The 22,277-nt window shown below is 36.0% G+C and overlaps 1 protein-coding gene across 1 annotated transcript; it reads left to right on the top strand.

The window, feature by feature from the left end:
• The first annotated feature begins 552 nt into the window (after positions 1 to 552).
• On the top strand, positions 553 to 4,550 carry LOC111058105. Its single transcript, XM_022345603.1, has 2 exons — positions 553 to 582; positions 3,963 to 4,550. The coding sequence occupies exons 1-2, from the start codon at positions 553 to 555 to the stop codon at positions 4,548 to 4,550; spliced, it is 618 nt and encodes a 205-aa protein (XP_022201295.1).
• The last annotated feature ends 17,727 nt before the right edge of the window (positions 4,551 to 22,277 follow it).

Genomic DNA, 22,277 nt, shown 5'->3' with positions numbered 1-22,277 from the left:
TGGCAACCAGGCCATCAGCAATTGTGCAATTTTGAGGCACATTGGGATCGTTCGGGGCGTTATCGGCTGGTAAGTGCGCCAGCACCATCACCATTTTAACGACCTGCATTACTTAATGGTCATCGCGGCATAGCTGAGCTAGACCTGCTATCCGACGCATCTTTCTCCAAATTGCCTGTAAAATAGAATGCCCTGTGTGTTACTGTCATATACCTTCCAATTACTGATTAAGAAGGCACTGGCCGATGATTCGATTCATATGGCTATGTACAACATGAAGTTATTATGACAAGAGTAGAGAAGAAATAAAGTGATATAATTTCCTACCAATGAGTTAGTTTATTATTAAAAAAACCTAAGGATACAACAGAATGGCACAGTCGAGAGATAAGTAACCTACATTACGTGAGTATTGGATATTGAGTACCGTAATACGGTATGCTAAACTACTACAACGTCAATATGAGCGAAATTGAACATTTGGAATCTTCTATTCAGACTTTACTTACATTAGTTACTAGACAAAGTGAATTGACTCAAACGTTAATAAATATGAATGCCAGTGACAATCGTGAAAAAGCGGTAAGTGGAATTCCATTTCACAGGTTTGATGAGTCTTTGGAAGACTTTGACTCATACACTGATAGGTTAGCTGCCTACTTTGAGGTTCAAAATGTACCATACAATAAAAAGGTTTAGTGTTTTATTCCGCTAATTGGACCAAAACTTTTCAGTCTCCTGAAAACTCTATTATACCCAGAGACAGTTGCATCCAAGACTTTTAACGATTTAAAAACACTGTTGAAAAATCATTTAAGCCCTGCACCATTAGTTATTCCAGCTCAGCATACGTTTATCAATCGTAAACAACAAGATGGTGAATCAATATGCATTTATTTGTCTGAGCTGCATAAGTTAGCTGTCCCATGTGAATACAATAATGATACATTGTCAACAATGCTGAGAGACATCTTTGTTAGTGGCCTAAGTTCAAAATCAATTTTAGATAGACTTTTTGAGGAGGATGATATTACTCTGGAGAAAACAGTAGAGATTGCCTTAGCGATTGAAAAGGCATCAATGGGCACACAGAGTATCCTTGATAATACTAAAAGCAGTTTCATGCAAATTCCAGTGAACAGCATAGAATCAGGGCAACGAAAGTGCTATCGGTGTGGAGAGTCAACTCACATTGCAAAATCCTCCACAAAAAATATTCTGTTCGTATTGCAAATGAGACAACCATGTTGTTGATGTCTGCCTTGTAAGGAAACGCAAAAACACAAAACCACAAAATACAAAACACAACAATGTTCTTGATGTCTGCCATGCAACAAATGTTGACAATCAAGATGAAACTTCAGTTTTGGATGACTGTGAGACACACGATGATAAACAAGAAGTGCCTATCTACAACATAGAATCCAGTATCAGTAACCCTCCGCCAGTTATAGTCACTGTACAAATCAATGGCCACGATACTCCAATGGAATTGGATACTGGAAGTGGAGCTACTGTGATCAGTAATAAAACACTCAAAAGCATCCCTAGTAAAGGTAGCAGAAAAATTTTGCCCACTAGCACAATTTTCCGAACCTATGGAAATACAGAAATACATCCGCTAGGAGCTATTTATGTGCATGCCAGCTACAACAACAAATTGGAAACACTTAAACTATACATCACAAAAGAGGACTGCAGCTCAATAGTGGGTAGAGATTGGATAAATGCCCTTAATATTCTCCCTGAGTACCAAAGAATAAAAAATCTTGAATTCACAAACAACCCAGACTTGAACAAACTATTGACTGCATACACGAATTTATTCAAAAAGACTGTTGGAGTTGCAAAAGATTACACTTACAATATTGAACTAAAGGATGATGTCCAACCCATCTTCAAGCATGCAAGACCAGTTCCCTTTGCTCTTCAGTCACAGATTGAATGTGAAATACACAGACTTGAGACAGAAGGTATTATAAGTAAAATTCAATTCTCTGACTGGGCCACCCCAGTGGTTCCAGTTGTGAAGCCCAATGGAGACATATGTCTCTGTGCAGATTATAAAATTACAGTGAACCCACATATGTTTATTCCACAACACCCTTTTCCTGGTTATGAATGTGTCTTTGCTAAATTGGCTGGAGGGAAATTGTTCACTACATTGGACATAAAAACAGCATTCCTACACATCCCAGTTACTGACAGTACTTCACAAATACTCACCATAAATACCCACAAAGGACTGTATGCAGTAAATCGATTGATGTATGGCATTAGCTCTGTCCCTGCTGTGTGGCGATCATATATTGAAGGAGTTATAGGTCAGATTTCAGGTGTCTGTGTGGTACATGATGATATAATCATTACAGGCAGCTCAGATAGGGAACACCTAGAACGTTTAGAAGTAGTTCTAAAGAAACAAGATGAAAATGATATCAGACTGAATGAAGAAAAATTTAAGTTTATGCAAAGAGAGGTGAAGTACTTTGGATACATAATTGACTGTAAAGGACTTAGGAAGACATCTGACAAGACAGATGCTATTTTGAACTGCAAGACACCGTCAGACAAAAAGAATTAGAGGCATTCTTAGGAATGGTTTCATTTTATTCTCGATTTGTGGAAAACTTGTCCACAATTGCTGAGCCACTGTACAATTTGTTGAAAAATGATACAGTATTCAAGTGGACTGAGATTGAAGATAGAAGTATGAGAAGAGTAAAGGAAGAAATTGTATCTGACAGAATTCTTGTACACTACAATCCAGATCTATTTTTGATACTCTCTGTGGATGCATCACCAATTGGATTGGGAGCTGTCCTTTCTCATGAGATACAAGATGGAGAAATACCAATTGCTTTCACATCAAGCACTTTCAATAAGAGTTAAAGGAATTATTCGCAATTAGACAAGGAGGCCTTGGCAATCAAATGGGGAGTGGGAAAGTTCTTCAACTACATCTATGGCAGAGAGTTCACCTTGAAGACTGACCATAGACCTGTCATACATATTTTTGGAAACAAAAATTGACTACCTGTTCTAAGTGCTACACGACTTTTACATTATGCACTCTACCTTCAAATGTTTCAGTTTAATATCCAATATGTACCATCAGAACAGCATGGCAATGCTGACTTCCTGTCCCGTCTACCAGCATCTTCACAAGAATTATTCCAGGAGGAAGAAAACCACCTTGATGAAATATCATTATTCCAACTCGAACAAATCAACACCCCACCAGTTACATGACATGACATTAGGAAAGGAACACGGGAAGACCCAAATCTACTAGAAATACTGGATGAATTACAGAGAGGAGTATCTGTGGGAGCAAATACTCATTCTATGTCACTTTACAATGGAGTCATATTTTGTGGCAGCAGAGTCTACATTCCATAAAAATATCGGGGGCTCATTCTCCAAGAACTCCACAGTGGTCATCTGGGAATACAGAAAATTAAAGCCTTGGCTCGTTCACTTGTGTATTGGCCAAACATTAATGAGGACATTGAAAATACATGCAACAACTGTTCCAACTGTATTAACACACAAAATAATCCAGGGAAGGTTCAAACACACTTCTGGGAATATCCTTCTCACACATGGGAAAGAATACATGTGGATTTTGCAGGACCATTCATGGGTCACATCTTCTTTATAGTAGTGGATGCACACTCAAATTGGATCAAAGTGGAGATTGTGAATAACACTTCAGCTCGTTCTGCTATCCTGATCTTGGAAGAACTCTTTTGTAGATATGGCCTCCCTTGCACCTTAGTTTCTGACAATGCCAGTGCATTCACATGTGCAGACTTTCAACACTTCATAAAACTGTATGGAATAAAACACATTACATCAGCACCTTTCCACCCTGCATCAAATGGCCAAGCTGAGAGATTGTTTTTACACTGAAACAAGGACTTTGGGCATTAAAGACATACAATGGTTCCATCCAACAGCAGCTAAATACATTCCTGTTCACATATCGCCGGGCACCAAATGTCACCACTACTGAATCACCTGCAAAGTGGTTCCTCAATTGTGAAATACGATCGCGACTAGATATCCTGCATCCTGACATCATAAAGACTGCACAAGATAACCTCAAGAGCAGCGGATTCCTGCGAACCTTTTATGAGGGACAAAAGGTTGCAACATGTAATTATTCATCACCTGACAAAAAATGGAAAATTGGAAGAGTAGTCAACAGGGATGGGGATTTGAACTACACACTATTAGTGGAGGGGCAGTTGTGGCGACGCCATGCGGATCAAATCAGAGCAGTGGGGGCAGGAGCTGAGGAGGATTCGCCTGCCAACTTGAATCGGCCAGTGTTGGCACGCCAAGTGACTCAGCCACCAGGAATGCAGCAGGCAGAAAGCAGCCAGGGCGTGGAACAGCAGTCAGCGGTAGCGGTGGAGATACAGCCACAACCTGTAGATGCAGCACAGCAACAACCTGTAGACGCAGCCCCTGAACCAGTCCTGCCAGAGCCACCACGTCGATCAGGCAGAGAAATAAAGAGGCCAGTATGTTTGAACTTGTAAGATAAGGGGGAAGATGCCATATACCTTCCGATTACTGATTAAGAAGGCACTGGCCGACGATTCGATTCATATGGCTATATACAACACGGAGTTATTATGACAAGAGTAAAGAAGAAATAAAGTGATATAATTTCCTGAAGAAATAAAGTGATATAATTTCCTATCAATGAGTTAGTTTATTATTAAAAAACCTAAGGATACAACAGTTACATATTCTTTTTATATTGTGCACTTCATTGAAAGTTATTATGATATATCCTAAAACTATTGAAAACTACTGTAGAACAACTTTAATTTGTCTAAAAATGTTTGTGTTTTGACTCAGCTTTCTTTTGTTTGTCTGTATGTAGGCTACTGCATTTACGGCTTGATGTGTCAATTTATTCTCGTGGTATCTTGCAGAATTTTTTTAATTATGCATCAATGAATTATGTATATGTAAAGTTTTGATGAAATTTTGCATTCGAGAGTGGACAAAGGAGAAAGGATATTCACTGTTGAAGAATGTTTACCTTGTATGTGCCCCTCTGTACATGCATTTTCTATAGGTATTATAAACATCTGAAACAAGTGACATGTAATTCATATTGGAAGAGATTTAGATATGAATAATATTTTCTTTGACACTCTATACCTATGACCAGAATATTGGACTTAACCCTCCATTGGTCGATGAGTGAGCACAGCACTCACTTTCATATCATTTTTGGTATAGTTTTACAGAGGTTGGCTGCACTGACTTGAATCTTCAGCTAGCTGCGTTCTAGGATGTATAGAGGGGATAGCCGTTCAGCCATTCCTCCATTTCTGACTCAGTTGTGTCTAGATGGTTGATTGTCACACAGGTACAATCTAGTGAGCACAGCGCTCACCCATCGACAATTGATGTTATTGTTTTTTTTTTACAAACTCACTCTTATTGGCTCATTTTTCAAGTTTATTGCTTACTAGAGAGTACTACGGAGTTTGTAGTGTTGGTGTTAGAGTATTTAGGACTAGTTTATAGTGATATACAATGAATGAGGAGCAGATAGCTCTGTGGCTGCAGGAAGACACTGATGAAAATTATCCACTTTTAGATGGATATTTGTCTTCTGATCAGGAAGAAGATGCTACACACAACAGTGAACACGACTCCAATAGTGAACAATCTATTGAAGACAGTGAAGAAGATATTCATGATGGGCCAGTTTATACAGGCAAGGACAAAACTACAATTTGGAATGTTCATCCACGCCATCAACAAAGACGGAGGTTAGCTAGGAACATTATTTTGCATCAACCAGGTGTGAAGGGAGGTGCAAAAAATTGTAAAACAATAAAAGATGCTTGGAGTCTCTTTTTCCCAGATGTGGTTCTTCAGGAAATAACTCATCACACAAAAGGAGTCTGATGTTGTCAATACCAATTTTGAAGAAATCAAGGCTCTTGTTGGTCTCCTCTACTTGGCAGGAGTTTTGAAGTCATCACACATCAATCTTATGGACTTGTGGGCTAATGATGGAACTGCACCTAAAATATTTCGTTTGGTTATGACCTACAGACGCTTCTATCTATTGCTATGTGCTCTTTGTTTTGATGATGAAACCACCAGAACAACCAGAAGGAAATTGGACAAGCTAGCACCTATCAGAAATGTTTTTGAAGGATTTGTGGAACGTTGTATGGGAAACTATAATGTGAGTGAGTATGTGACATTGGATGAAATGCTGGAATCATTTAGGAGAAGATGCTCTTTCAGGCAGTATATGCCCAAAAAACCAGCAAAATACGGACTCAAGATGTTTGCTTTGGTTGATGCTAAGACAACATACACATACAATTTAGAATTGTATTGTGGTACCCAGCCAGAAGGACCTTTTTCAATTGACAACAGGCCTCATGCAGTGGTGAAGAGATTGACAGCACCGATTCATGGTTCTGGGTGTAACATTACCATGGATTATTGGTTTGCTTCCATACCAGTGGTAAATGAACTAGTAACTGAAAACAAGTTGACAGTGGTGGCTACACTGAAAAAAAACAAACGAGAATTGCCCCCAGAGCTTGTGAACACAAGACACAGACCTGTCAAAAGTACCTTGTTTGCTTTTGGTGAACAATCCATGATATTATCCTACATCCCAAAAAAATATAGGAATGTGATACTGATATCAAGCATGATTCTGATGAGATTGATGAGGACACCGGTGACATGAAGAAACTAAAAGTTATAACATTCTATAACATCACAAAGGGAGGTGTTGATTTGGTTGACAGTATGAAAGGAGAATACAGTGTTGCACGAGTTTCGTTTTGATGGCCTCTTCGTATCTTCTACTCTCTGATGGACATTGAGGGAATTAATGCCCAAATAATTCTTCACTCCAACACAGGGGAGAAACTCACCAGGAGGAAAGTTCTCAAAAATTTGGCGCTAGAACTCATCAAGCCCCACATGACTCTTAGAGCTTCAATGAATGGCTTACAAACTGATCTCAGATTGAAAATTCGTGAATACTTGAGAATTCCATCTGAAACACCAGAGCGAGCTGTTCACAATACTGATCGTGTAAAATGTGGATTTTGTCCTAAGAAGAAAAATAGACTGACCAAAGCTTGGTGTGCTAACTGTGAGACGCCAGTGTGTGGGGAACACACTGTAACATTGTGCATGCAGTGTAAGAAAAATTTCACTGAGAATAGATCTGACTCAGACTAGGCAATGTTCACATTACATGGAGAGAGACAAGACAATGGTTCTATTTGAAAAATATAAATTTTTATAAGTGCAATTTTTATGCTTTTATTGTAATAATATCATCAAACTACTATTTCTATGACTTATTTTGATGTAAAATAAATTTTTTGTGCTATGAATATTGAGGTTCTATTATAAAAGTAGTTTTCCATGCAAAATTGTGAAATTGAAAATATGATTGCAAAAATTGACGGTGAGCGCTGCGCTCACCGTCGACCAACTATGTGACTCATTTGACTTCGACCAATGTAGGGTTAAGCAGCACCACTGTATTCAAATACTTACATAGCAAAAATGAAACCAGCACCCATGTTGTCGCGCCTCGGGGAACACCTGCATTACCACATTCACAAGGCCCGCCTCAAAGTCTGTGGTGATGAACTCCACTCTCCACGTAACTAGGTGTTGTCTCACGAATTGCAGAATTGGTAAATACGATTCTGCAGTTCATGAGGTCATCACGAAGTAGGCGATTGGGAATACCTGAAAAAAAAAAATTATTATCTATTACTTTATGCTCATTAATAGAATCTGATGGAAGAGATAAACCTGTTTCAGTCGGGAATTTCTTTGTGTACAAAACTTAAACATGTACAGTATTATAAATCTAGTAATTTTTGCTAGTGCTCTACCGGTTTCAACCAAACAGCTCACAATAATTATTGTTAATATAATGAGACACTACAAATATCCAAGGATATTCAAAACTATGTCGTTTATATTCCAAAAAAATTTTCACATTGCTGAAGAACCACTGCTTATCATAGTTTAAACAGAATGTACGGTTTGGAAGAAGAATGTCAATTCAAATAAGGAATTCAAATGCATTATGGTGAATTTTTACCATTAATTTTTATGATGAAGAATTTCAATTTGAAAACCTTCTCAATTCTGAACTATTTTTATAATATTCTTAAGTTTTACAAGATTACACACTCACAATCTTGCTATAAAAATTATTGAAGGTAATTTCCAATGTAGACCTACCCGTCCTGACCCTCCACACTTATACTTCAAGAGTATCTCTCATTTGCCAAATTCAAAGATTCATAGATCAGAAATGTTTATAGCAGATGATCGCTCCTCTACATTCTTCCTAAAATATTTAAAAATTTTCTGTTTAAATGATAGAGGATAATGAATACATGATTGTTGAGGTAATCCTTACTTCTTGAAACTGCTGTACTAAATATTAATAAATAATATACTTTGGCTTGCTTTGCAGCTCACTTATGAATTTGTTATATGCAGACGCGTTTTAAACATTGATACTCAATGCTCCTTGCAGAGATATCAATGTTGAACATTCTTCTCCAAGGATGTACATCAATGTTCGAAATGCGACCGCAACTCAAAAAATCGTGAGCTGCAAAAAAAGCAGAAGTACATTATACATCAATATTTATAATTCAAACGTTATATTCTATTATTTTTATATAAATACTACTTAATTTCCCTAGTGCCTATTCTCTTTCGAAACTTTCGCATTTATAATTACTTTGTAATGGTTGAGAAATTTCCATTACAAACTACGATATTAATAACTATATAGCTTGGCACAGCTTTGATATTATATTGATAACTTCAAATCCTCCTCATTTCAATTATTTACAACTAGAATCTTCATTTTCCAATATTATATTTATTTTGTTAATCCTATTAGTTGATCTAGAGTTTGTTATCGAAAAAAAATTTTCATTTGCGAGCCTAAAGAGTAAATATTAAGTCCTAAAAATGTTTAAATTTTACTTACGACATCCATGTACAATAGGTATACAGTGAACAGCTGTACCAGGCCTCCTGGGCTTCTAGGGACGACTTCCATCAAGGAACATGTGGTTCGCCTGACCCAGGTGGACAATCGCATCAACCAGTCTCCTGCTGGCAAACCCAATTGTTCCGCCTCCCATTTCTGCCACAAAGAAGTCACTCTGTCCATCTCTCGTTCGACGAAGGTTGGCAAAGCGATCTTCCTGAAGAGACGCCCGCATCTCTTCGATGGATTGTGGCGTTTTGGGCTGAATCGCCCTCCTAGATCTGGCCATAGTTCGCAGAACCGTAGATCTTGTTAGTCATACAGCTGCATCTCTATGTCTGGGAAAGTAATTTAAGAAAAAATATTTAATAGTCAAGTGTGTTGTCATGAACTATGAGATTTTTAACAAACATCCAAATGTTTGAAAACAGTTGAAAATGTTTGAAATAATCTGGAATCGTACTTCAATGAATCTTAACTTAAATTTTAACCGCATTAAAATCTCCATGGGAGTGAGATGAAGCACACAGATTTTTCTTATAAGTAAGACAGAGAACAGTGGGCCTAGCCTTAAAATACAATAAATAGCATAAGAAGTTCTGCTCTTCTTCTAAAATGTTGCAGAATAAATTGAACACCAAAATAAAAAAATATATATTAATAGATTTATATATTAATAGATAGCAAACTTTTAAATAATTTCCAAAAATATTTTAATTGAAGTTCATGATGATTGAACATTTTTATAACTTACTCTTGTTCTCAATAGAATCTTTACACATCATTAAAATATCATTTTTTCTCAAAAAGAGTTTACTGATTCAACTTCAAAATAAATGTTTAATTCTTGGTCTACCATCAGATGATACCAATTGAACACAACATTGCAGTGTTCCTGTCGACGGTCTGGGAACTGGGCACCTCCAATTTAAAAAATTGAACCTAGTAATTCGAAATATTCAAATTGAGGAACGTGATTAATTAATTAATTTTCTATTAATTTAGTGATGCGTTAATTTGTATACTGTAAATTACTTCAACAACCATACATCACAAACGGTGAGACAAGCCGAATTTCATAACTTACAAAAAGGTAACGTTTTAGATTTATTCGAACAAAGTTAAAATTTATCATAGGTTACAACTAGTAGAAAGAAAGTTATTCGTTGTGTATATATAAATATATAATCAAAAATTCCTATTTTCAAATGTTAGAATTCAACAAATTCGAAAAGCACAAATCATTCTCCTGCCGTCCTACAGTCAACATGGAAAAGACATAGCAAACACTTATACTTTAAAAAAGTATTTGTTTTCAATATTAACCTGATTGCTTCATCTGCGAAAATGGTGGGGATGGAGACATCTGATAAATTCTATTGCTAGAAGTATTTTTTGCAAATTTAAATAAGCCTGATCCCTTCTTTCTACCTAATTTTCTTTTGGGAAATAATTTTTGGATCAAGTATGACTTGAATGAGTTATTGCATTTGACATATCCCCTACAATCCAAATGAATTTTTGTAAGCATTGAAATGCACTTGTACTTTTCCAAATCCTTATAATAATTATGAATACTATCAATTGGTCTTCAAGCGAACAACAGCTCTGATAATCCATGTGTTATTTGAAAGTTTTACATATCGATTCTGATAAAATTATCATCAAAAATAACATTATACTCACCCATTTAATATTTATCCAAGGCGGGATTGTAGGAAATTCCTTAACCAATTGAATTATCCAATTTTTCTGCATGAAACGTTCTCAAATGTATGTCATTGTCGTGATCTAGTATGTCATTTTTCTTCCGAGAATGATTTAAACTATTGTTATGCGAAAATCGAGTTGAATTAAAAAAGGAGGACTGATTCATTGAATCATCATCTGCTGAATGTTTGATTGATAGAGAGCTTGTATCATTGTCATGCTCCTCTGCTCCATCTTCTTCTCCTTCCTCTTCTACAGTCATACCTTCTTCTTCTTCTTCTTCTTGTTCATCCTTTTCCTCCTTTTTTGGTATAAAACTCTTATCAGCTTGGTGAGAAGATTTAGTTTTTTCCCATTTCAAGTAGAGGTGTGATAATCAGTTTAAAAAGTATTTCTCTGTAATCGTCAGATTGCTTTTCAAAATTCACAATGCTTCTATGTTTGTCTCCAATAATCTTCCTCAATTTCTTAATCTTATCGATTAGAGCTGTGCTCACTTTCTGTCTTCTGCAAGACATCAGCATTCTTTCACTGCTACTCACTCTCTACTGAATGTCAATAGAGGTATCCAGACCCTCTCTATACTTGCCCTTATTAGCTGCACATTCAGTCATAATAACTACAAAACTTTGTGTATTAGAATTCCACACATTGAACGCATTTTACTGGAATCTCTGATGCACATATCTTCACCTACATAGTCTCTGTGTATTAATTTGAGATTCAATAGATCTGTTTTGAAAATAACAATGATATTTGCATTGTCTCTGGTGAAATGCTCCTGTGTAGCACCATAACTTTGAATTAAATATGCCATATCAATATTATGATGTTAACCCATAGTAAAATAATCCCTTATTTGAGGTATATGACTGAGTTGTTAATTGTCAAATATAACTGAAAAATATTGCAGTATTTTGTTCAGGTGTGCAATGTTATCACTGTTATCATTCACATGAAATTCAATACCTTTCATTTTTTAAAAGACTTTTCTTAAAAACAAGTACTTGTTTTGATATTGGCTTTTAGTATTTGAATATACATTCCTAAATCTCAGACCATTCTTTGAAAAGATCAGGTTGAACAATACATTTGTTTTACCACATGCAGATGGTCCTAGATAAGAATTCTAGCATCATGTGGCAATAAAATACTGTTCTTACACCAGGTGGGTTATCCTCTTGTGTAATAATCTTATCAAAATTCACAATGGGCAGCTCGCCCACGTTTTTCAGTCACTAGTGGAGCATTAATTTGTAGGTCACACACGCAGACACACACACATGCAGTCAACCATTCAAGTTCCAGACAAGCAGACATGTACCAGACATTCTTCTTTTCCACTCTGTTATCATTCTAACAGTCTCTTTCACACTTGTCTATGACTAAATGGAAAATGGAAGAGCACACATCCAATTCAAGTTGTTTTATCTTGAAAGCATGAAATGTACAGAATATTGGAATGATTATATCATGATTATTTACAATAGCTATTACAACAGATGGAATGTATGAATAGATAATTATGCAAAGTACATAATTCACTATACATGATCTTACTCTAATTATTTACAACATATGATCTTACTCTAACTATGCTATGTACATTATTATTATTTACAACACAAATATAACTCCAATAAGTTCTCATGTCTCATGAAGGATGGTTGAGGAAATCCAATCTATTTCACAAGGAGTTCATCCTTATCCCATCTCAATATTTTTCCTATCAAATAAACTTCTCTTTCCGATTCATTCAATTATGTTTTTTTTATTTCATATTCGTAAAATCTACCCTGTATCAATTCATTATTAAAATCTTGCAATGAGTAAGTGATTGCCTTTGTGGGATGTATGCTCACTATTCGGAAATACTCAGATGATCAATTCATTAGATATTTTTTATCAAATATCTGTTTTTTTTAAAATTCTCACAATGTCACCTAGCTTATATTTTGGTTTCAACACTTTTAATTTAAATTGTTTATTAAAGGCAAAGTTCAGTGATTCTAAAATGTGTTTACAATGTTTCTTAATTACATCTTTTGGTGGCATTCCAATGGAACTGTGTACTATATTGTTATAATCATCTACAATATTTTGCAAGTTATTGAGCCAGTTTTTACTCCTGCATTCGGTTAAAGATCAATATATTTTTGATTTGATTGTATGATTAAACCTCTCAGGGATACTAGCCTTCTTATCAGTAAAAACAGAATAATGCTTGATATTATATTTGTCTAACAAATCTCTCACACACTTATTGTAATACTCAAATTCCCCATCTGCTTAATCTGTCTAGAAAAACGCATATGTTTATCTTCACGAATGATGGGTTCAAGAGCATTATAAACACTTTGTGCAGTCTTATTCTCTGAAGATACACAATAAGCATACTTAGTAAAACAATGAATAGCAACTAAAATATAACAATATACTTTATTGAATTTAGATAAGCTAGCCATCTCAATTAGTTCAGATTGAAATAAATATTGTTCTCATTCTTCAACTCATATCTGCTTGTGGGGTAGATCACACGTGCTACAGAGTGAAGCTCTGTAGCTATTTTAGCTCTAATGTTATTCATTTTTCTTTGTGTGAAGACACATGCACAGTTAAAACAGAATTCGATGTATTGGTCACTACACTGTTACACATACTGATCTGTGCAATCAGGTTGTGTTTGCTATTCTGTAGTGACCGAATGGTAGAGAATCGATTCCATTCTCTGCAATAAAGTACTTATCGTTGGATGGACTTAGACACACTCTAGCAGATTCAATTTGGTACATGTTATGATTGAACAATCTCATCATATTGCATTTTGCCATATGTTGGCACTGTTCAATCAAACATTTCTTATACAAGTCAAAACTGAGTTTTCTATTTTTACATATGTCTTCACACCCTTTGCTACACATTTATTCACAGTTTCATCCTTCTCATTATTTACAAGGAATGAATATAACTTAGCCCAAAGGCCTGAAAATGCTCTTATAGGATTAGATGCTGTCTCTAATTTAAATTTTCCTACAACCTTATTCCTCTCATTGGAAAAGCATTTGTGCTCAGCTGGGTAGTTCGAAGTGTCAAACAGCTCCAAGTTATCTTTTATCAACTGGCACATATTGGGTATATTAGTATATCTGTATCAGTCATACAAAGCTGGATGCATTGCCATGGTATGATTTTTTGCAATATTTACAGTGGAAAAAATCATACATGTGCAGTTCACTCAAGTCTAGGATACAGAAACCTGAATAGATTGGCTTATTCATTTTCAGTTCCAACTTGAGCGAGAAAACTGCAATCACATCCAAACTTATTATCTGCCAGCGTTTACATGATGGATTTGAAATGTACTTATCTAGATGCTTTGCATCTGTGATAATTTGAACATTACAATGCTGACGAACACTTTGCAGAGTCTTCCCATAGATAAAATTTGACATCCCTTTGAAGAAAGAGATTTCAAATTTATTTTTCATGGCTTGCCTATTATGGTATTGAACTCAATGTAGTTCCTCAACCAAGGCAATTGGGAAAAGTTAATGACGCGATGTACCTTTGTTAATTGTCAACCTAGTAGAAGGTACAGCTTCAAATTCAGGTAACGAACTATGTACCTCTCTGGATTGAAAAGTGTGTTCATGAGTTTTTTAGTCAGAGTTTGACTGCTCTTATTGGTTTGGTGAACAATTCGCTAGGTGGAATTTGGTGGATTGGGGCAAGGGGGAACTCCTTGGGGTACTTAAGATTACATTCGATAACATAACTGGTTTCTGAATCACTCTCCAAATTTTTAAAGTTGAGTGCTCGAATTTTTTCCTCTTTGAGGAATTTGAAATTTCCTTTCTATAAGAATTGATTCATAGAATGAGTGTAAAGACTATTAGCATCAATATAAATAATATAGTAAATCGGTTTTGTATTGTCATATGTGTCAGGGATGTGTTTGTTATTTGCTTCACAATAATGCTTGCCAATAAACAAGACACCGCCGCACATTCCCAACTTGAACATAAGATGAATATCGGGATTGGTGATGAACTCGACCTCAACTTTGGTGTACTTTAACATACAATTCCAAGTGAAATGAGCAAGTGAAAAAAAATGAGTCACATCGAGGCCGTATGAACTATAAAATCATTGACCTCATTTCTTTGAAGACTTCAACCAATAGCATGATATCTAGGCACAGATAGAAATCATTATATTTGCCAAGAGATTTCAACTTGAATGTTGAGAACACTCTTTGTGCTTGCTCATATTCTATGGTGGAGAGGGGTATCATTTAGAATGTATCATTTAGGTCATTATAGAAACATTCTATTGGTGGGAGAGAAGTCTCTGCCAATTTTTCAGGAGAAGATATGTACGAATAAGGATAAATACCCTTTTGTAGCAGGAGATGCTTTTTTTGACATCAGAATCATTAAATACTGAAAACAGACGTTTGAACTTTGATTCCATATCTGTACTATTTACCAAGTTCTGCACTAATACTTCTAATGATACATTCAAAAATTTATATGGATCTAAAAACTTGATTTCCCCCACTGTCAAAATCTTTCAGAAGTGTTGGCGATGCAGGAAATTTCTTTTTTAAATTTTCTGAGAGCTTTTAGAATAAGATTGCTGTCAAATCCGCTATGATTTTGGAGGTACAGCTAATCATATTGTCAATACGAGTATTTAAATTACATGAGACATGAGCAGCTCACTAAAACTTTCCATTTTCATGTGCATGATGGCATACCTTTGTATTTGTTTCAGTGAAAGCTTCATCACAAAGGCTGCACTTAACAGAGTTTTGAAATTTGTGCTGCTGACGTTCACTTAAATGCTCCATCGGAATTTCACATTTTGTATCCACACTCAATATATCCCCCAGTTCTGTTATTCCCTTGAGAAATTTCTCCATGATCTTTTCATTCATATTACTTGATCTATAGAGGACTGGGCCATACACGATATCTCAGTTCACATATGTCAATAACCAGAAAATAATACCCTCATGGAATATGATGTGCCATTTTCTTAGTGTAACTGGTGAATATAGGTACTTCCTCAGAAGCAGATTCGGTACTATCTATATTCACCACAAATGTTTCCAAATCTGTATAGATGGTATACTTTTTCTTTAAAGTAGCGCCAAGTTTTTTAAATTTGATTGACTCACCCTGTTTTGGGTATGAAGTTCTCTGAGACTTGAACTTTGAACAAAGCTCTTGATGTCTTATAAAATTTGCTTTCCCGTCACAATTTTTAGATTCGTTTGATGTAAATCTGTGAAAACAGAAATTAAAAACATCTACTTGTGCTTTAGCTTTCAAAAGAAGACATAGGAGTTGCAACAAACTGTTTTTCCCATTTGTGGTGTCAATTGAGCAAAAATGTGTTTTTCCTGCATTGCCTTTCAACATTGAAGGATTGATTTGGTATTTACCTGTGCGGAATATGCTTGTACAATAGGGGAAAAACTTTTTGTTGTTGTATGCAATAACATGAATCACAATATCTGTATTTAGAATTACAAATGTTCTTGTCACGATCGGTGTTGGGGAAATTAACTCCTTGAATGTTCAACCTGTGAGCAAATTTTCTCAAATATTTCACAGTTAATCTCGAATTATTTGATTCCTGGTAAGAATAGGCTAGAACACTTCATAGAAAACACTTCTTATCAGAAAGATTTTTGACATTGATAAGGCATTTCTAATTTTTTTATAAACTGCGGTTTAGAGTTATGGTAGTGTATCTACAAAATTCCGTTTTTTAGCTTATCTGACCTATCTGAATAACTTTTCGTGGTCTATCTAGTGACACACATACTCATCTTATTGCATTAGCTGTTAGAAAGATAAGTGGATATTGTATCTACAATCAAGTGATGAAATAAATGACACAAAAGCATATGTTCTGTTATGCTTCTTTGACTTGAACAAAACTGAATGACAGAAAAACTTATCTTCAGTTATGCTTCAGTTAGTGACCCACATACAATAGCTTATGTCAACTTATGCTAATGTGACAGTAACTTTGAGTGTGAAAGTGCTCACAAAATCAATGCTTACATAACCTTCATAGCCCATAAGTCTTGCTTTAACAAGATAATCAGACTAGCTTCTGTATTTTTTCCTGTTTGTGTTTTATTCTGATCAATGAACAGATATTTTTTGTGTGAGTTTGGAAGAAAATGCTTGAAGGAAGCTGATGATTGTGAGTTGGAGGAAAGTTTATTCATTTATCTATTTATTTATTTATTCATTCAACTTCCAAGGGTAGAGCACCAATTTTACATAAAAATAACATGGAAAACAGATACCAGCAAAATATATATAAATAATATACCTATACTAGTAGTTCTGCAAACAGTAGATCTCGCTCATGAATACAACTCTTGTGAAAAAGTAGGAACATGAGTTGCTGTATCTTCAAAGATACTTTTGTGGTTATTCTACGGTTTTTTAATATTACAAAAAAACCGGAGGTCTTACCAAAAATCGTTACACATACATTTCTGCACCTTGTTTCAAAGAGCTTGCATACCAAATTCCATCCAAATCAGACAATAACTGTGGTACAAACAAACAGACAAAAGCTGATCGAGTCGAAAGTAAGACCTCAGCTTCGCTTTGGTCAATTAGAAAAACATCTATGTGGATGATTTGGAAGACAAAAATTAGAATACAAAATGTATCATAGTTAACATACAATAGTATAAGTGAAAAGGTCCATGGAAGTTCGCCACAAGGGGCATAAACAAGAAAGGGAACACCTAAATCACACAAGCAGGGATCTCTTCATAGTTCTCCTGAGAAAGCTCAGGGACACCCTAAAGAAATCAATGTCAGCTGCAGCAGCCTCACAACCAGAGCGAAGTATTCTAGAAAGCCTACTATTATAGGCATAGGCTGTTGTGTGTGCATCTGCAGAAAATGGACCTTGAGCGCATTCAATGTCAATACTTGTCAATACTTGCCAGAAGTTCAGGCCAGTCCAAGTATCCATTGATTGTCTTGAAGAGAAGGACCAGGTCTTTGTGTTTCAGAACCAAAGAATTCCTCAGAACCAGAAGGAGAAGATGGAAATGTCCCTTAATCTCTTCTACAGGAGCTTAGTTATACAATAGTTCAAACCGACCCTGCAGACCAGCATCTTCACGAAACGTCTCTGCACACTCTGCAGCAGCAGGTTAATCTGGTACAGATGGTATGGTGCCCAGATAATAGATCCAAATTCCAACACTGGAAGAACAAGAGCCCTAAACAAAACCAAGAGACTCTCGGGAGATCTAAAATCCCTTGTGGACTTCAATATAAAGCCAAGGAGAGATCTAGACTTTGCAGTGATCTAAGAGACTAAGAGACTGTGTCATGGGTTATGACACTGTTGGCTAAGAGACTGAATCATAGTCACTCCAAAGTCCTTGAAACTGCACACTCTTCTCAAAGGAATACCTTTCAAGGGGTACTGAAATCAAGTATACTTGGTCCACTCTTGAAAGACATTACAACACACTTGGTTACATTCAGAGCTTTAACATTATCAAGGCAGCACAGTTCAAGGTTGTTGAGAGAATCCTGCAGAGATTCATGTCCTAAGCCTTGCAATACCCTGTCGAATAACTTGACATCATCAGCATGCATTAGAAACTTGGATGATATGAGGCTTTTAATGTCATTCATGAACAAATTGAAGAGGAGGGGGCCCAAATGGGATCCCTGAGGGACTCCAGATGGAGTCAGGAAAGGAGATGACTCTGAAAATCAGAGTTCTGTCCCTCAGATAGCTGTTCAACCACTTCAGCAATGACACATGCACCCTATAACCCTCCAGTTTGGCAACCAGAAGAGAGTGGTTAACTCAGTCGAAGGCCTCTGAGAGGTCTAAATACAGACAATCGACCTGGCGGGCATCCTTGAAGGCACTCATCACATACTCCTGGAACAGGAGGGGGACACAACCCTGCTATGTAAAACAAAACTGATTTTCAAAAGTGTGATTTAGCTTCCATATTTTTGGAGTTTCAGAATATGAATTACCCAGTTGCAAATTTTGATGATAGCATTAGAACTGAGGAGCATTTCAGTAATATCTGTAGGTATATGAGCTCAAGAGGTTCATACCCATGAGGAGGGTTCATGTCTCTAGTTTCCCTAAGTGGTTCTCCATTGAATTAAGAAGATTGATTGTGACCAAGAAAACTGCTCATAGAAAGTATAAGGCAATTGGTAGTATTCAGCTCTATGAAGTTTTTTGCAATTTGAGGGATCAATGTTGTGTCTTGACTAGAAGGTGTTACAATAACTATCTACTTGGAGTAGAGGAATCTGTTCAGACAAATATAATATCTTTCTGGTTCCATGTGATTGAGAAAATCAGTCAGACCTACTTTTATGAGACTGGACACAAAAAGTGCTGCAACTCCTGTTGATAAGTGTGAACTCTTTGCTGATCATTTTTCATTTATTTTTGTGCAGGGCATGGTTAAAGTCCCGACATTTGATTTTGGTTGGAACCAGTTAGTTCCACCCTGCTGCATTACTCCAACTAATATTCAGCAGATTGGAAGCTCTGGATGTTGGCAGAGGAGCTAGGCTTGATGAAATACCCCCCCCCCCTGTACTTGAGTTTTGTGCTCCTGCTCTGGCCATTTACCTGGCCATACTTTTCTCTGCCATGCTGGAGCTTGGTCTCTTCCCCAGGTATCTCAAAAACAGTTTCTTGGTACCTATATATAAATCTGGAGATCGAGGTGATGTAAGAAACTATAGACCTATAACAATACAATCTGTATCTTAATTTTCATGGTCTATGAGGGCATTGTTATGGACCACCTCTATTTCCACCTGCATAAAATGATGAGCTTTGGTGATAAATATTATATTCATTGAAGAGAGTGAAATTTGAAGGGGTATAAGGACTTGTCAATCATTTAAATTATTCAACTCAAATTGTGCATTTATAAAACAGATTGTATGATATAATACTCTCAAAGGTCTACGAAAAATCACTGTGAACTAAAGCAAAAACTGAAAAACTCCCGAATCGAATAAAAGCACTGTCCTTCCAGTTCTGTACTCTCAATTTTTAAAGCGTTAGACACATTAAATGTGTTGGTAATGAATTGAATAGATGAATTCCCACGCTGGTTAGCCCTTTTGCATATAAAGCTGTACAATGTGTTCCATCCCTGAGTACATGTCTGTATTTTGTCTCATAGGAATGTATCATAAAACCCTTCTTAAACATAAACTCATTTTTTCTCATAAGACAAATTGCTCGTTCGTTTCAGTGTCCAGGTCAGACCACTTATTATTTAAACCATAACATAAATTTAACAAAGCATTAACAATATCAATAAAGTGAGTAGAAAATTTATAAACCAGTCTATATATACTGGATTTTCAGTGTGTAGCCACCTTTATGGCTTTGTCATTGGCCAAACTTTTGTCCGCCATCTTGGATCCATCATATGGATCCAAGTTCAATTCGAATCCAGCTTCATTTTGAATTCAAATTCATTTTTTTCAATGGGAAGACAAATTGCTTCCAACATTTATAAACTAGGGAGTGGGAGAATTTCTAATTGCCTTAAGAAGGGTCTGCAACTAGTTCTTATTGACTCTCCTACCATAACGCGAATCGCCCATTTCTGCAACTTGAAGATCTGGCTGACATCCGTAGAATTACCCCAAAATGCAATGTCATATGTGGATGGAAAAGCACATATGACATTCTTCAAAAGCACATAGACCTCTTTCAAATTTTGAATATCTAGCAGATTTTTCATTGTCCTAAGCACATATACAGCAGAGTTTGATTTCTTTTTCAAACATTCTAAATGGTGTTTCCATGAAAGTTTACTATCTATGGTAACTCCTAGAATTTCAACTTCATGTACTCTTTCAATCTCATGATTATTCACCTCCAATGCTTCATTCTTGTTACACCTGAATGCAAGAGCCTTCGACTTATTATAATTCAGTGCTAATAGGTTAGCCTGGAGCCATTAGTCGAGCTTTTTAATGCTATTTCACATTTAATCTTCATATCAATTTTACTCTTGGACCATAATAATGAACTCATATCATCAGCATAATCATAAACCACTATGTGCAGGATAGAAGTAACTAGGCAGATCGTTTTAAAAATGAAAAGTAAAAACAAAAGAGGGCCTAGCACTGATCCCTGGGGAACTCCTGATATAGGTTTCAACCATTTTGACATATGAACATAATTGTTATTAGATTCCATTATAACTTGTTGATATCTGTCCTCAAAATATGAAACAAACCAATTATACACTACGTCTTGAAAGCCATAAAATTTAAATTTTGCTATTAGTATTTTTTATATTAACTAGATCAAATGCCTTTGACAGGTCTGCAATCAAACCGCAAATCCTAGAACCGTCATCCATGTGAGTCAATGCCTTGTTTATTAGGCGTAAAGAGAGTCATTGGTGGATAAACCAGACCTGAATCCATATTGTTTCTCTGTTAGGACTTAACAATCTTTGAGATACTTCCTAACTCTAGCCAATACAATGTACTCAAGTAGCTTTGCAAATACAGGATGGATTTGAAACTGCTGGTCTGAAATTCTCAGGATTATCCAAATCCCCACTCTTATAATAGGCTTCATCTTTGACATCTTTAGAAGGCACAATTCCACTAGCCAAAGATGCATTGGAGTGTGCATCAGTGCAAAGGTGCATTGGTTATGTGGAGTGAATTTGCTAACTAAAAAAATGTCTTCATATTGATAAAAATATTAATGAGTAATTGAAGTGGAAAATTGTTGACAAAAAAATTCAAATTGTTTCTTGAAAATATATTTTTTTAATTGATTTGAGTGATTGAAAATAATTTATACTATTTTAATAAAAAAGTTTGTCATATTTTCATAAAGAACATAATATTGAAATGATAGAAAATTACATCCAAAGGTGGCATTCCTAAGCTGCAGCTCGAGCCGCATGGCTGTGCGCATGTTTTCTGTATTAAACATAATGCGCAGAGACGCACTTTGATTTTCTCTGTCAAACAGACATGCGCACAGCCGCACGGCTCCAGCCTTGCGGCTCGAGCCGCAGCTTACAAATGCCACCTTTAAACTGTTTTGAAAATTAAATTTTATATATTCATGTTAATTATCCAGTTATCTCTGTTTTGAATTACACTTTTCTCTCTCAGTTGAGTAGAAAATTGTTGAAGTGCCTTTTTTGGCTTACAATTTTATTTTATTGTTTCATTTCAGGTCATATATTTGGAGGATGTACCGGTGGTATTTGCTGATTTTCCTGTTGCTGAACAATCAACTCTGAATGAAAGTATAAGTTACTCTATTCCGTGTATTGGAGATCATCAGATCAGTGAGCCCTTCAACAACAGCTCTCCTCCAATTCCTTCTAATGATGGAGTTCTTCAAAATGCTGACATCTTTCTAGTACCACCGAGCATTGATTCTTTTGATACTGAAACTCAGAATGAAATGAATGATTCGCTTCTTG

The sequence above is a fragment of the Nilaparvata lugens genome, chromosome X (assembly GCF_014356525.2).
Source record: "Nilaparvata lugens isolate BPH chromosome X, ASM1435652v1, whole genome shotgun sequence".
NCBI classification, from domain to species: Eukaryota; Metazoa; Arthropoda; class Insecta; order Hemiptera; family Delphacidae; genus Nilaparvata; species Nilaparvata lugens.
The sequence above is the reverse complement of the archived record's forward strand: the minus strand, read 5'-3'. Positions and strand labels throughout refer to the sequence as shown.

Coding starts and splice junctions, on each gene's coding strand:
- LOC111058105 (XM_022345603.1), top strand. CDS start 553: ATGAATGCCAGTGACAATCGTGAAAAAGCG. Junction 583..3,962: donor GTGACAATCGTGAAAAAGCG/GTAAGTGGAATT, acceptor TCCATCCAACAG/CAGCTAAATACATTCCTGTT.